The sequence below is a fragment of the Anolis carolinensis genome, unplaced genomic scaffold, assembly GCF_035594765.1.
Source record: "Anolis carolinensis isolate JA03-04 unplaced genomic scaffold, rAnoCar3.1.pri scaffold_21, whole genome shotgun sequence".
Lineage (NCBI taxonomy): Eukaryota > Metazoa > Chordata > Lepidosauria > Squamata > Dactyloidae > Anolis > Anolis carolinensis.
In genome coordinates this window covers 783,376-797,305 of record NW_026943831.1, presented here as the reverse complement: position 1 = coordinate 797,305, position 13,930 = coordinate 783,376, and the positions used below count along the sequence as shown (strand labels likewise).

At 46.9% G+C, this 13,930-nt stretch overlaps 1 protein-coding gene across 1 annotated transcript in view; it reads left to right on the top strand.

Annotated features, from left to right (window-relative positions):
- Positions 1 to 13,930, top strand: part of LOC100565343 (uncharacterized) — a 290,729-nt gene that overhangs the window by 265,201 nt on the left and 11,598 nt on the right. The window contains exons 33-36 of the mRNA XM_062966504.1: positions 1,498 to 1,586; positions 6,297 to 6,440; positions 8,709 to 8,832; positions 12,073 to 12,129. Of these exons, the coding sequence (XP_062822574.1) occupies positions 1,498 to 1,586; positions 6,297 to 6,440; positions 8,709 to 8,832; positions 12,073 to 12,129 (414 nt within the window). The remainder of the gene's footprint in view (positions 1 to 1,497; positions 1,587 to 6,296; positions 6,441 to 8,708; positions 8,833 to 12,072; positions 12,130 to 13,930) is intronic.

The window sequence follows — 13,930 nt, the reverse complement described above, 5'->3', positions numbered from 1 at the left end:
GCTCTCATTCCTTCCTTCCTTCCTTCCTTCCATACAGTCTATTCATAACCTATATCATATTTATTCGTAACACAGATGCATGTTGAGAATAGAGGTGATGCCTCCAGGTTTTCTGTCCGGTTTCCTGGTTCTGTCGCTTAGGGCACTCCAGGCCATGCTCCCTTCTCCGCCTGGGCATGCGGAAGGCATTTGGGCACGCACCCTTCCGCAGCGCTTGCACGGGGTCTCCCCTTTGCACTTGCATTTAATGTGAACACTTTCCCAAAAGCACACTGTGTGCAGCAGGGGCAAAGGCGCATCGCGAGAGAGTGAGCGTTGCTTCCTTGGCAGGGTCACATTTCCATGCCGCTTAGTCTTTGCAGACGACTTTCCTGACCCTTAAGGGAAACGGTCCCAAGGCCCCCCTTCCAATGGAGAAGGGCCTGCTGGGAATCACCCTGATCTACTCAAGTCTAGATGTAGTCGGATAGATGATAGAGTTAGATGGAGGGAATCCTTTCCCCGTTTCCAAAGCATGCCTAGACAGGCTTTACTGTCTTTCACTCTATCCTGTGTACGTCACATCCCTTACTTTGAAGTTAGTAGAAATGTGAATCTCCAGGGACACTAACTTCCCATTGGTCAGAATGTCTTTTACGGCCCCAATAAACTGGACCATGAGGTTGGAACCATTTTGGTTCAGTTTCTTCTCCCTTTGTTCATCAAGCTAACAACACGTCCTGCCATCTCTCCTGGCAAGATGTGACTATTTAGATGTTTGTTATTTTTCCTTTCTTATTTTCCCTTAGAAACCAGTCTAGAGTAGACTAGACAGCTCCCAAGCTTTTCTATCTACAATGGAATTCTTTTTACCTGAATAAATGCTTTTTGAACTTTTACTGAGACTCTGCACTCCATTGCAATCCTAAATGGTCAAAGGCTTCTCTTACTCACCCCGTGTAAGTAACTGCTGCGTTTGAAAGCTTTTGCTTTTGCTACTCTGCTGCCTTTTGGTGGAATCTGCCCCAGAGAGGGTTAAATTGAGTCTAACCGCTCAGAGATGACCACAACAGGGCCAAACTGTGGCAAGGACATCCCCTTCGGGCAAATGGGGAAGCTTGACCAGTGGTTCCCAGCCAGAGGCAGACCTAGAGACTGGGTTTTGCCACAGAAGGTGTGTTTGCCAGCAGTGTTTGTGTTCAACACACAGTACAATGAACAATTGAGCAAAGCTGGAGCATGGAGTTGCAGGCATCCTGATGTTTTGGCTCTGCAGATCAGGGGGATCAGGGAGAGAGCTGGACGATGTGTTGCTCTGAAGCCCCTTTGTGGGTTCCCCTTCCCCCATTTCCTGCCCTGGACCCTTGGGCAGTGCTTTGCCCAGTGCTAGGCTTGGATCCAGATGCTGCGCCTGGTGCTTTTGGCAGCTGCCTCCCACCCAGCAAAGCCCCTTGCTCCCTCTCCCTGCCTTTCTTCTTCCTCCTCCTACTCCTCCTAACTACCTGTTTTCCTCTGCAGCTGGACCCGGAGGCCAGCGACTCCCTGAAGGAGCTCCAGGTGAAGCTGAACAACGTCCTGGACGAGCTCAGCGCCGTCTTCGGCAACAGGTGGGCTTGCCTTCCTTAATAATAATAATAATAATAATAATAATAATAATAATAATAAAAACTTTATACCCCGCCACCATCTCCCCGCGGGGACTCGGGGCGGCTCACATAATAATAATAATAATAATAATAATAATAATAATAATAATAATAATAATAATAATAAAAACTTTATACCCCGCCACCATCTTCCTGCGGGGACTCGGGGCGGCTCACATAATAATAATAATAATAATAATAATAATAATAATAATAATAATAATAAAAATAAAACTTTATTTATACCCCGCCACCATCTCCCCGCAGGGGCTCGGGGCGGCTCACATAATAATAATAATAATAATAATAATAATAATAATAATAATAATAATAAAACATTATTTATACCCTGCCACCATCTCCCCGCGGGGACTCGGGGCGGCTCACATAATAATAATAATAATAATAATAATAATAATAATAATAATACTTTATTTATACCCTGCCACCATCTCCCCGCGGGGACTCGGGGCGGCTCACATAATAATAATAATAATAATAATAATAATTTTAAAAAAACTTTATTTATACCCGCCATCATCTCCCCGCGGGGACTCGGGGTGGCTCACATAATAATAATAATAATAATAATAATAATAATAATTTTAAAAAAACTTTATTTATACCCGCCACCATCTCCCCGCGGGGACTCGGGGCGGCTCACATAATAATAATAATAATAATCATCATCATCATAATAATTTTAAAAAAACTTTATTTATACCCGCCACCATCTCCCCACGGGGACTCGGGGCGGCTCACATAATAATAATAATAATAATAATAATAATAATAATAATAATAATTTTAAAAAAACTTTATTTATACCCTGCCACCATCTCCCCGCGGGGACTCGGGGCGGCTCACATAATAATAATAATAATAATAATAATAATAATAATAATAATAATTTTAAAAAAACTTTATTTATACCCGCCACCATCTCCCCGCGGGGACTAGGGGCGGCTCACGCGGGGCAAGGCCCAACTAGCACAATTTACAGAAACAACAGCATAAATACATTGAACAATATACAAAAAATAATAAAACACAGTAAGACAATAAAACAAGAGTTAATACAGCAGTAAATCATTGTTACAAAAGTAACAACACAATTACATTAGCACAATATACACAGGTTAAAACACAATAAGGTAATAAAAGTTAAAACAAAAGTTAATAGAACAGTAATAATATCAAACCACCACCAATACAATTCAGTCAAACTTCATAGGTGGGGGGACTGCAGCAGCAATATAAAGATAGAATCATTAGATTAAAATACCCAGATAAGAGGGACCTAGTAAAATTCAGAATTGAATTACAATGAGGCTGGTCATCCAATGGCTGTCTCTCCAAATAATAATAATAATAATAATAATAATAATAATAATAATAATAATTGAACTTCAAAGACTCTGGCAGAAACCAGTGCAGGTGGTCCCGGTGGTGATGGGCACACTGGGTACCGTGCCAAAAGATCTCAGCCGGCATTTGGAAACAATAGACATGGACAAAATCACGATCTGCCAACTGCAAAAGGCCACCCTGCTGGGATCTGCACGCATCATCCGAAAATACATCACACAATCCTAGACACTTGGGAAGTGTTCGACTTGTGATTTTGTGAAACAAAACCCAGCATATCTATCTTGTTTGCTGTGTCATACAACGTCGTTGTGTCAATAATAATAATAATAATAATATAAACTTTATTTTTATATCCCGCCCCATCTCCCCGAAGGGACTCGGGGCGGCTCACAACAGGAACAAGCCCGAAAACAACAACACAAGACATTTGACCAAAAACATTCCAACGATTCACAAAATAAATAATAAATACATTAAAATCCAAGCAATAAAATCAGAGAATTAAAAACAAAGGCCAACCCAAAGGCCAACCTAAACATCCAAGTTTCCAGTTGTTTCTTAAAGGAGGATAGAGAGGCCTTCCTTCCATTCCCGTCCCTTCTCTCCAGACGTCCGTCCGTAGAGTCAGCCTGTACTTGGTTCCTTCCAAGTTTGCAAATCCTCCTGTGCCCGAAAGCGACCGGAGAGAGATGCAGAGAGCGAGAGAGAGAGCGAGAGAAGGGTTTATTTCTCTTTATTTGCGCTCATCTCCGGCGGCGCAAAGTGGGATGCTCCCTGAGCCGTGAAATCTGTTTGGAGTTCATATCCCTGGGATGCTATCGCTGTGGGATAGAGCTCACCGGCTCATTGATCTCAGGGCTAATGCCTCTCTTAGCATTCAGAGGGACGCGTGGCGGCGGCAAAGAGGATTTAGACAGGGATTTAGCAGAGGCGGGAGCGGAGGCTCCGATCATGCCGAGGGGGAGGGTGCCCCCCCCCTCCTCCTCCTCCGCTTTGAGCCCCATCCGTTCCTCCGTCCGTCCGCACAGAGGCCGAGTCAAAGCCTTCTCACAGTTTGCGGGGAAGATCCTCTGCAGAGTGACTTACAAGGTCTCCAGTTGTGGGGACCCAGGAAAGAAAAATCCCTTCATTGCAAGGGGGATACACTCATGCATATGCATTCCTATTCACCAGGCATGAGAAAAAAAACCCCACAATTCCTAAAAGCCACAAAATACGACATTGTCCCCTTGCGTTGTTTTTTGTTTGATTCTTCGAAATCAAAGCAGGAATAAGGAAGGAAGGTGAGGAGCCCAAGAGGCTGGATGGGTGTGTGGGTGGCCATCTGTCGGGAGGGCTTTGGCGGTGCTTTTCCTGCATGAAAGGGGTTGGACTGGATGGCCCTTGGGGTGCCTTCCATCTCTGGGATGCTATAAAAGGTTTACATGCAAGGTTTTGCAGGTGAATGGCTTAAGTATTTTATATTGTACTAGCTGTGCCCGGCCATGCGTTGCTGTGGCGAAGTCTGGTGGTATGGGAAATGAAGTATTGAGGAATTGGTGGTAGTTAAGGTCAAGGGTAAAGGTTTTCCCCTGACATTAAGTCCAGTCGTGTCCGACTCTTGGGGTTGGTGCTCATCTCCATTTCAAAGTCGAAGAGCCAGCATTGTCCGTAGACACCTCTAAGGTCATGTGACCGGCATGACTGCATTATATGGCAGTGTGGAGTCAAGATAATCCAGTTCAAAGCAGATAATATAAGATTCTAAATGGGTTATATAGCTGTGTGGAAGGGCCGTGAGTCTACACTGCCATATAATCCAGTGCAAATTAGATAATCTGTGGAAGAGGCCTAAGTGAAGCCTAACTCTGCCTGTCCCCTGGGCTGAGTCGGTTGCTAGGAGACCAAGTGGGTGGAGCTTAGCCTTCTAACTGGCAGCAATTGGATAAAAACAATTATTCCTCTCCCTCTAATTAGGACTTTATTTTTCTTTTCTTTTTGTTGTATCAACCTAGAGCCGTGGAAGATGGGTTGCGTTGTCAAATTTCGAGGTTGGGGGGCCTGTAGTTTTGTTGTTTTGTCCGCTGCCCTGATGCCATCACTCTTTTATATATATAGATTGTTTTAAATGTATTTATTATATTATGCTAAACTGTTTGTCTCTGTCTCTGTTCTATGTTAAGGCATTGAATGTTTGCCCTATATGTATACAATGTGATCCGCCCTGAGTCCCCTTCGGGGTGAGAAAGAAGGGCGGAATATAAATACTGCAAATAAATAAATAAATAATAAATAAAATCCCAAAAAGTCAGCCATCAAATGTCTCTTGAAATCCAAAGGCAAGGCAGTTCAAGAATAGTCCCAAAATCCAAAAGCAACTAGAATCCTTAAGCAAAACCTGAACAAGGATACACAACATGAACATGGAAATACTCCCAGAAGACTTGAATCCCAGAACCAAGACAAGAACTAGGGAACCCAGGCCTGGCTGTCACTTGAAAGCCACGTTGCCTGAACTGAAGAGCAAAGAGCCCATTTAGCTCCTAATAAACAGTCATGAAAGCGTTATGTCTACCCTGGAACTTTTGCTTCCCACGAAGACATGTTGGCCTACAAAGCTGGCTATCTGCTTGAATGTGCAGGTGAGGTCAATGTCACCAAGTGTGTTCCTATGGGGATTTCTCATCAGTTTGTCTTCGCTAGACTCATTATCTGGAGAGGATGGTTCTAACCCCCTTGACTGGCCTTGAAAGCCTTGAGGTTCAGAGGCAACTACATTCTCAGGCCCATCCGTGCCTGTGTCTAAAGCAGTTACACTTTCTGGCTTTGCATGAGAATGAATACCAGGAAAGCCCACAATCCCATCTGACTCACAATCACCCGTGAACCCATCAGCCTGCTGTGACTGCTGCTGGGCTACAACAAGAATGTCTTTATTGTCATTGTACATCGTATATCAAAAGTAAATGCCATCTCCAAAACACATTATAGATGTAGAGTTACAAAACAAATCACCCATCCTTCCACACTCATCACTATTGCGCAACCCCTCATGCCACGTCCATGTGAAACCATAGAGTTCAATAGAGTCACAGCTCTGGATAAAAGCTCTCTCTCAGCCTATTTGTCCATGTTTTTACCATCCTCTGCCATCTGCCAGAAGTTAATCATTCAAAAAAGGAATATCCAGGATCCTTAAGAATATTTAGAGCTTTCTTAAGGCAGCGGGAATGATAAAGTCCTTCCGAAGAGGGGAGAGAGAGGGCAACCCGTAATTCTCTCGGCAGGAGTGGTTCACCGGGTCTCTCTTCTTGCCTCCAGCTTCCAGGCGCGGATCGACGACTGCGTCAAGCAGATGTCCGACATCCTCTGCCAGGTGAAGGGGGCCGGGAACGCCCCCCCGAACGTGGTGGCCCAAGACGCCGACAACGTCCTCCGGCCCTTGATGGACTTCCTGGACGGAAAGTGAGGAGCGGGACCCCGAGGAGGGAGGGGAGGGGTGGGTGGCGGTCAGTGCACTTGGGGGGAGGGGGGGTCTAGAGGAGGGGTCTGGCCTGGACCTCCAGAGCCCTGTCCCCACGCATGGGCCTCTTCACTGCTGTGTCACCAGCGTTGCGTGTTTGTGCGGGTGGGTGGATACATATGTGGGTGTGTATGACGCACATACAGAGAGGGCTGCATAGAGAGAACAAGATGCAAGCTGAGGTGCCTTCTGGAGATTCAGCCCCATTTGTTGTCTGACCCCCTGATTCAGCAAACAATCAGAGGAATCAAATAGTCACATTTATTACATCACTTCTACCCCGCCCTTCTCACCCATCAGGGGACTCAGGGCGGCTTACAATATAAACATATAAATAATAAAGAACAGTTTACATCAGATTTAAAATCCATCAAGATAAAAAATTATAATAAAATTAAGAGTATACATTAAAAACATACATAATTATACATTTAAAGATACATTTAAGGCGCCACACAGGCGCAACACACATGCAACACAGGCAGATATTCAGCTTGAGTCACACAGGAGAGAGAAAGGTGGATTGGTGAAAGGTGAAAATGTTTTGCTCAGTTGAGCTCAGTGGAGTTCCACTTTCTTATGAAACGGATGAATTCCTTCCCTTCACGACACTTCCATGCACGACACTTAGTATGTTCTCCGGATTCTTTGAGTAAATTTCTCACCACATGACAGATCTGAGGCCCCGCATACTGTCCCTCCCCCTGCATTATTTATTGGAAGGAATCCTCCTTTAAATCTCAGCCTGGCTCTGGAGAGTTGAGAGTTGAGAATTTTCTGAACAAACTTTGGGATGGGAGAAAGGGGGGGGGAAGAGAGAGAGAGAAGAATTAGGCATTTCAGTATTATTTATGGCATGAGGGAAGGGGGAAAAACTTTTCAACTTAGTTGTATGTGCTCTAGGAACAAAATATTATGCACTATAATACTTTCAAAATCGTATACAAACAAATTGTCAGGGTGGGTTTTTAAAACAATTAGCTCCGCAGCACCCTGATTTTTTGGTGATCCTTTGACTCACCAATTCATCGTTGGTCAGATTGCTTGCCCGTCTGGAGAAGCAGTACCGACAAACGACACCTCAGTCGTTAATCAGCTGAACGCAGCAGTTCTAAGGCTTTATTCCATATATATACAAAGGTATTTACAAGATACAAAGTCCATCGCTTGTTACAGTCATGCTTTCTCCTTGCCGTTCAGCCAAGCACACACATATACTACTGATAAGAGCACATTCCACAGCAGAATGATGAAGGTCCTTTCTGGCTGGAAGTCAGGACCTATTGGCTATTGCAGGTTATCACTCAAACTGGTCTGTTGTTAACAGTTAAGTTGCTGGAACATATGTCCGGTATACACAGTTGAAAAACAGTAAAAACACTTGATTCATCATTTCATCCTTATTTATTATTTATTTACAGCTTTTATATTCCGCCCTTCTTTCTCACCCCGAAGGGGACTCAGGGCGGATCACATTACACATATAGGCAAACATTAAATGCCTTTTAACATAGAACAAAGACAAGACAAACACAGGCTCCGAGTGGGCCTCGAACTCATGACCTCCTGGTCAGAGTGATTCATTGCAGCTGGTTGCAGCTGGCTTGCTCTCCAGCCTGCGCCACAGCCCAGGCCTAAAATAAACACCCAAAATACACCTTACACCCAAAATAAACCAACACGAATTACTAGGGGATACTTGCATCATAGCATAATTGCAGCCAGGCATTGAAGCTGCAAGGCCATTCAGTACCAATCAAGGTGGCAGTTGCAACATTCCCTCTTGCCTTTGATAATAATGAGATCCTGCTTCTGGATCACTGCCGAGACAGCTCTGAAAGGTGCTAGAGTTTAATTCAACCCAGCGGGCCTTATTTCCAAAGAACTTTATCTTGAAGTGACATGATCTCGGGCCCCACCAACACTGCCATATAATCCAGATGCGACACCATTTAATAATGGGTTTAAATTGCAAAGAGAGATTCAACCTGAAAACACTAGGAAGAACTTCTTGACCGTCAAGAGATGTTGGAGAGACGAAGGTGCTCTTCCTTCCTTCTCTGGAGTTTTTAAGCGGGGGCTGGATATGGGCCTCTGTCGGGAGGGCTCTGACTGTATCTTCCTTGACAGAAGGGTGTTGACTTTGGGGGGTGCCTTCCAACTTGATGATCCCATCATCCCCTGATTCTCCCCCCGTTGTTCCCTGGCAGCCTGACGCTCTTTGCGGACGTCTGTGAGAAGACGGTGCTGAAGCGGGTGCTGAAGGACCTCTGGCGGGTCGTGATGAACACCCTGGAGAGGGTCATCGTGCTCCCACCACTCACGGACCACACGGTAGGGGGGAATCGAAACGGTCAAGCGGGGTGGTCAGTGGGACTGGATGCCCCTCCGCCTGGGAGGGAGGCAGTGTATTGGCTGTGAATATATTGAATTCTGTGCTTTCACACTCATGTGGGATGGGCAAAGTTTGTCCCTCTCTCCTTCTAGGTGTTTTGGACTCCAACTCCCACCATTCCTAACAGCCTCAGGCCCTTTCCTTTTGCCCCTCCGCTGCTTAAGCATTAGGAATGGTGGGAGTCACAGTCCAAAACACTTAGAGGGAAAGAGGGACATGTTGGGAATGGATGAGCCGTTAAGCTCTAATCACACTCTTTATGAGGTAAATTCCCATTAAAATAGCAGAGTAAAAATTGCAGCAGCTGTGAGACTTACATGGTGCGAGATTTGGAAGGCCTCTGTGTCTTGAGGAAGGCAAAGAGATGCAAAGTTAGCTTTAAAGTTTAAAAGTATTTATTGAGGTAAAAGGAAATCCACTGATGGTTAGAAAAGGTTTGGAGCTAACTATCTAATCTATCCTGTTCTAATACACATAGAGGGATTAAAATAACAAAGGTATAGATAGCTACACCTTGACTACAAGAGGGATAAAAGTGCGTCCTCTCTCTAGAACAAAGCAGGAAGCTGGAATGGCGACCAAGCCTCGTGGATCGTTTCTTCTCTAGGGCCATAAACATTCCAAAGGCCAAATTGGGGAAGTTACGTCAATGCCCTAGGAGAGATCACATTTCTAGAAACATCAAAGGGTGGGCTGATCTAAATAGGACGGGAAGCAGGAAACAATGGTGAAGCCTATCTAGGCATGCTTTGGAAACGGGGAAAAGATTCCCTCAATTTAACTCTATCATCTATCTGACTACATTTAGACTGGAGTGGTCCAGATTGATTCCCAACAGGACAAACTTTGTCTGGGTTTGAGTTGCCTCCTCATTGGTGCTGCTTCCTGGGCTTCCTGGGGTCTCTCCAGCAAGCCCACCCACCCACCAGCCCATGGAAAGGAATAAGGAGCCATGTGGGTCCCCTTTGGATGCTCTTGGGTGGGAGGGGGCTTCTGGTCAAGCAGCGGCAGCTCCTCTCCCATGAAGATGGGTGTGCTTGTTTCCAAGGGGTTGGTGGGCCTTCGATGCTGGGCCTGGTTCACTTGCAGACCCCGGTGGGCTTTTGACTTGCTCCCCACCCCTGGGCTACGGAACATAAGAGGGTCATCGCATGCCAGGTGGTCTAAACCTTCCCACCATCATGTCCTTCTATGTTGTTCAAATTTTAGCTAAGTTTCCCAAAATGTGAGGTCTCTGATTGCAATAGTTACTGCTCTATTTATATGTTTATTTACAGTATTTATATTCCGCCCTCCTTTCTCACCCCGAAGGGGACTTAGGGCGGATGACCATGTACACATACATGGCAAACATTCAATGCCATAGGAACATAGAGACAGAGAGAGACGAAGACACACAGAGGCAATTTAACCTTCTCCAGCTTTCTGAGGGTGTGCTCGATTCCGGCCACAGGGAGAGCAGCTGCTTCATTGTCCACTGTGACACTGAGTCCTTGATGGATCACTTCCTCATTCCTTTCTGCACACCGCTGGACAATTTTTATGTTGTTGTAAATTAATTTAATTAGGCTCCCTGCATAAGCGGTACCTAAATTTCTGTCAGGGTGGTGTGGATGCTGGGATGGGGAGTTGAAACCATCATCTGTCGCCCTGACTGACTTAGTAAGTCAGTTCTCTCCATCTGCTCACCTGAAGGACCACTTTATGCAGCAGCAAAGTGGCACCAACAAAACTACAACTTAGTTGTTAGTTACTGCTGATCCCAGCAGGTCTAATTGCTTTATTATACAAGATATATTCAAGATATATACAATTACTTAGAGCCATAACTCTCCGGACACATGGCGCGTCTTCTGTTATCTCTACTAGCTGGCACCTCCCGGCCAGACAGTTCAAACGGAAGCCATGACCTATTGGTCCTGTGGGCAATCAATCAGACAGGCTTGTGCTTAACCCTTGTGCTGCTGGAATACTTTGCCGAAAACAAACAGTTGCAAACACCCAACAGCAAAACTTGATATAACATTTCAATCTAACAACAGAATACACTAACAATTTCCTACTTGATAGATGCAACTATCTTTTGGGTTGCTTAGGTCAACAACGAGCTGGGGCTATTTTTTTTAAGGTCGGGTGCTCACACCAACACAGGCTGGCTTCAAACTCATGACTGGCTATTTAACCAGCTGCGCCACAGCTTAGACCCCCTGATCTGAAGAGTAGTCTGTCAGTGTGCATACAACATTTAAGAAAATGCAATTTCTGGGGTCTAATAAAATTGAAACTAACTGTATAAGAATGGCTAGGAAATTGAAATCCTGTACAACTTTTTCTGCTGATTCCAATGAATTTAATTTTATCATCGTGGATGATAAAGTATGTTCTGTATCACATTGAGACCAGCATCATCCCCGTCGCCATTGGGGCCACGGCCATAGCCATGCAATCACTCCCAGGACCATGAGGGTGCATGAAGCAGGATGCATCAGTGCACAAAATGCAACATACAGGATTTCAATTTCCTAGCCATTCTTATACATTTTGTTTCAATTTTATTAGACCCCAAACATGGCATTTTGTTCAATGTGGTGTGCACGCTGACAGACTACTCATCAGATCAGGGGGTCTGGAGCAGAAATGATGGCAGTGAGAGACCTCACATTTTGGAAAACTTAGTTTAATGCCTGACTAGAACTACAGCTAAATTTGAACAACATTGGGGAACATGATGGTGGGAACGTTTTTTAAATTTTAGACCACTTGGCATGGGATGACCCCAGAGGAAGGAGCCAGAAGCCTCTCTAGGGGGGCCTTCTTTGTTGCTGTGGTGCGTGGGACCCCCTCCCCGTGTGGGGTGCAGCCTGGGTCAAGGGGCATAGGCCTTCCTTTCGTCCTTCCTTCCATCCATCCTTGGAGTGTCCTGGGTCCTTTGGGGAAGCCTCGTTCTGCTCCCTTGCCTCCGTTTCTGTGGGGCCCACAATGCTTGGGAGGAGGCCGGGAGGGGGGAATCTCTGGCCTGTTTCCCCCTGAGAAGAGCAGGCCGTGGCCGGGCCTGGTGCATGCGGGATGTGGGGAGCATCCCCCTCCCTCCTCTTCCTCCTCTTCCTCTGAGCCTCCTCCCCGGTAACCTTTCCGGCCTGTCTCTCTGTCTTTGTCTCTCTTTCGTGTTCTGCTCCAAGGGGACCCAGCTGATTTTCAGCGCGGCCAAAGAACTGGGACACTTGTCGAAGCTGAAGGTACGGCCGCCCCGCATGCCGCCCCACACCCCCCCCCCTCTGTGACCGTGGTGGCCATGCGCGTGGATGTCTCTTTGTGTCGTGTGCTTTGTCTTGCGCTGTCACTGTGCCAAACACCTGCCCAGAGTCTGTCTGTACACATGCCAGCCGTATGCGTCCAGGCACCGCCTTGCCTTGTGCGCTTTGTGCCTGATGCTCAGCCGTGAGCACATGTGCCTTGCCTCTCCAGCCCTCCCAGCAAGCGCAAGGGACTGGGATTGTGGCGCATGGAGCAGAGAGGGGCCCAGAGTCTCTCTTAAGGCCCTTCCAGGCAGGCCTTCTATCCCAGGAGCTACCTGGATTATATGAGTCCACACTGCCAGATAATCTGGGATAAACATAAAACTTGGAATCACATCCTGGGATAGAGGGCCTGCCTGGAAGGGCCTTAGACTCTGTCCAGCCCAGGGAAAGAGGCTGCAGGAGTTTTGGAGGATGCAAAGGAAGATGTGAGGCCAAGCACATGAGCTGTGGGCATGGAGGAGCCCCGTCCCAGGCCTGGTCCCATGGCTTCATGATGAGTGAAGCGGATGAGTGGAAGCCTTTTGACTGGGAAATGTCCATACAATCCAACAAGGAAGGCGTCCCAGGGTTGGGAAAGAGCTGCTCTTGTCACAAGCAGGAGAGGGCTGCCATCGTCCCTTGAAGAAGACCTTCTCCATCTCCAGATGCCTCCTGCCTCCAACCCCTGATGGGTTTCAAGGCCCAGTGGGCAAATGTCCAGGCTGGAGGTGTCATAGACTCCTAGAGTTGGAAGAGACCCACCCCAAGGGCCATCAAGGCTAGCAGCGCATGGAGCAGAGACACCACAAGTCTCTCGCAGGGCCCTTCCAGGCAGGCTTTCTATGCCAGGGTTTTCAAACTGGATTATATGAGTCCACACTGCCAGATAATCTGGGATAAACAGGAAACCTGGGATCACATCCTGGGATTTAGAGCCTCTCTGGAAGGCCTTAGACTCCACCCAGCCCAGGGAAAGTGGCTGCAGGAGTTTTGGAAGATCATCATCATCATCATTTAATTACTTGTTAATCGCCCTCCATCCAAGAAGCAAAGGAAGAGGAGATGGGGCCAAGCACATGAGCCGTGCGCACAGAAGAGCCCTGCTCCAGGCCTGGTCCCGTGGCTCCGTGATGAGCAGGAGCCTTCTGACTGGGAAATGTCCATCCAAGCCAACAAGGAAGGCATCCCGGGGTTGGGAATGAGCTGCTCTTGTACGGATTCTGCCACAACCAGGAGAGGGCTGCCATCATGGTGCCTGTCGCTTGAGGAAGACCTTCTCCAGATGCCTCCAACCTCTGGTGGCTTTCAAGGCCCAGTGGGCAGATGTCCAGGCTGGAGGTGTCATAGACTCCTAGAGTTGGAAGAGACCCACCCCAAGGGCCATCGAGTCCCAACTCCCTTATTTCAGCCAGGCAGGAAGACACCATCAAACCCCTCGACACAGATGGTCATATCTGGTCTCTGCTTGAAGGCCTCCAGAGAAGGAGACCCAAAGGCACTGCAGATTCCACTGCAGAACAGCTCTTACTGCCTGGAGGTCCAGGAGCTGCAGAAAGTCATCCAGCTCCATCTTCAGTGTAGGACCCCCTCCCCAATATTGAAGCCTGGCTCCCTTGACTCCTTCTCTCAGCCGCTGCTCAGGAGAGTGCGTGGTCTCCAGGCCTTGGGCCTTCTTCCTTCTGGAATGGTGGTGCCCAGAGCTGGTGCTCCTTGTTTCCCCCCGAATGCAGGTCAGGCATCAAACCATAGATTCTCCAGC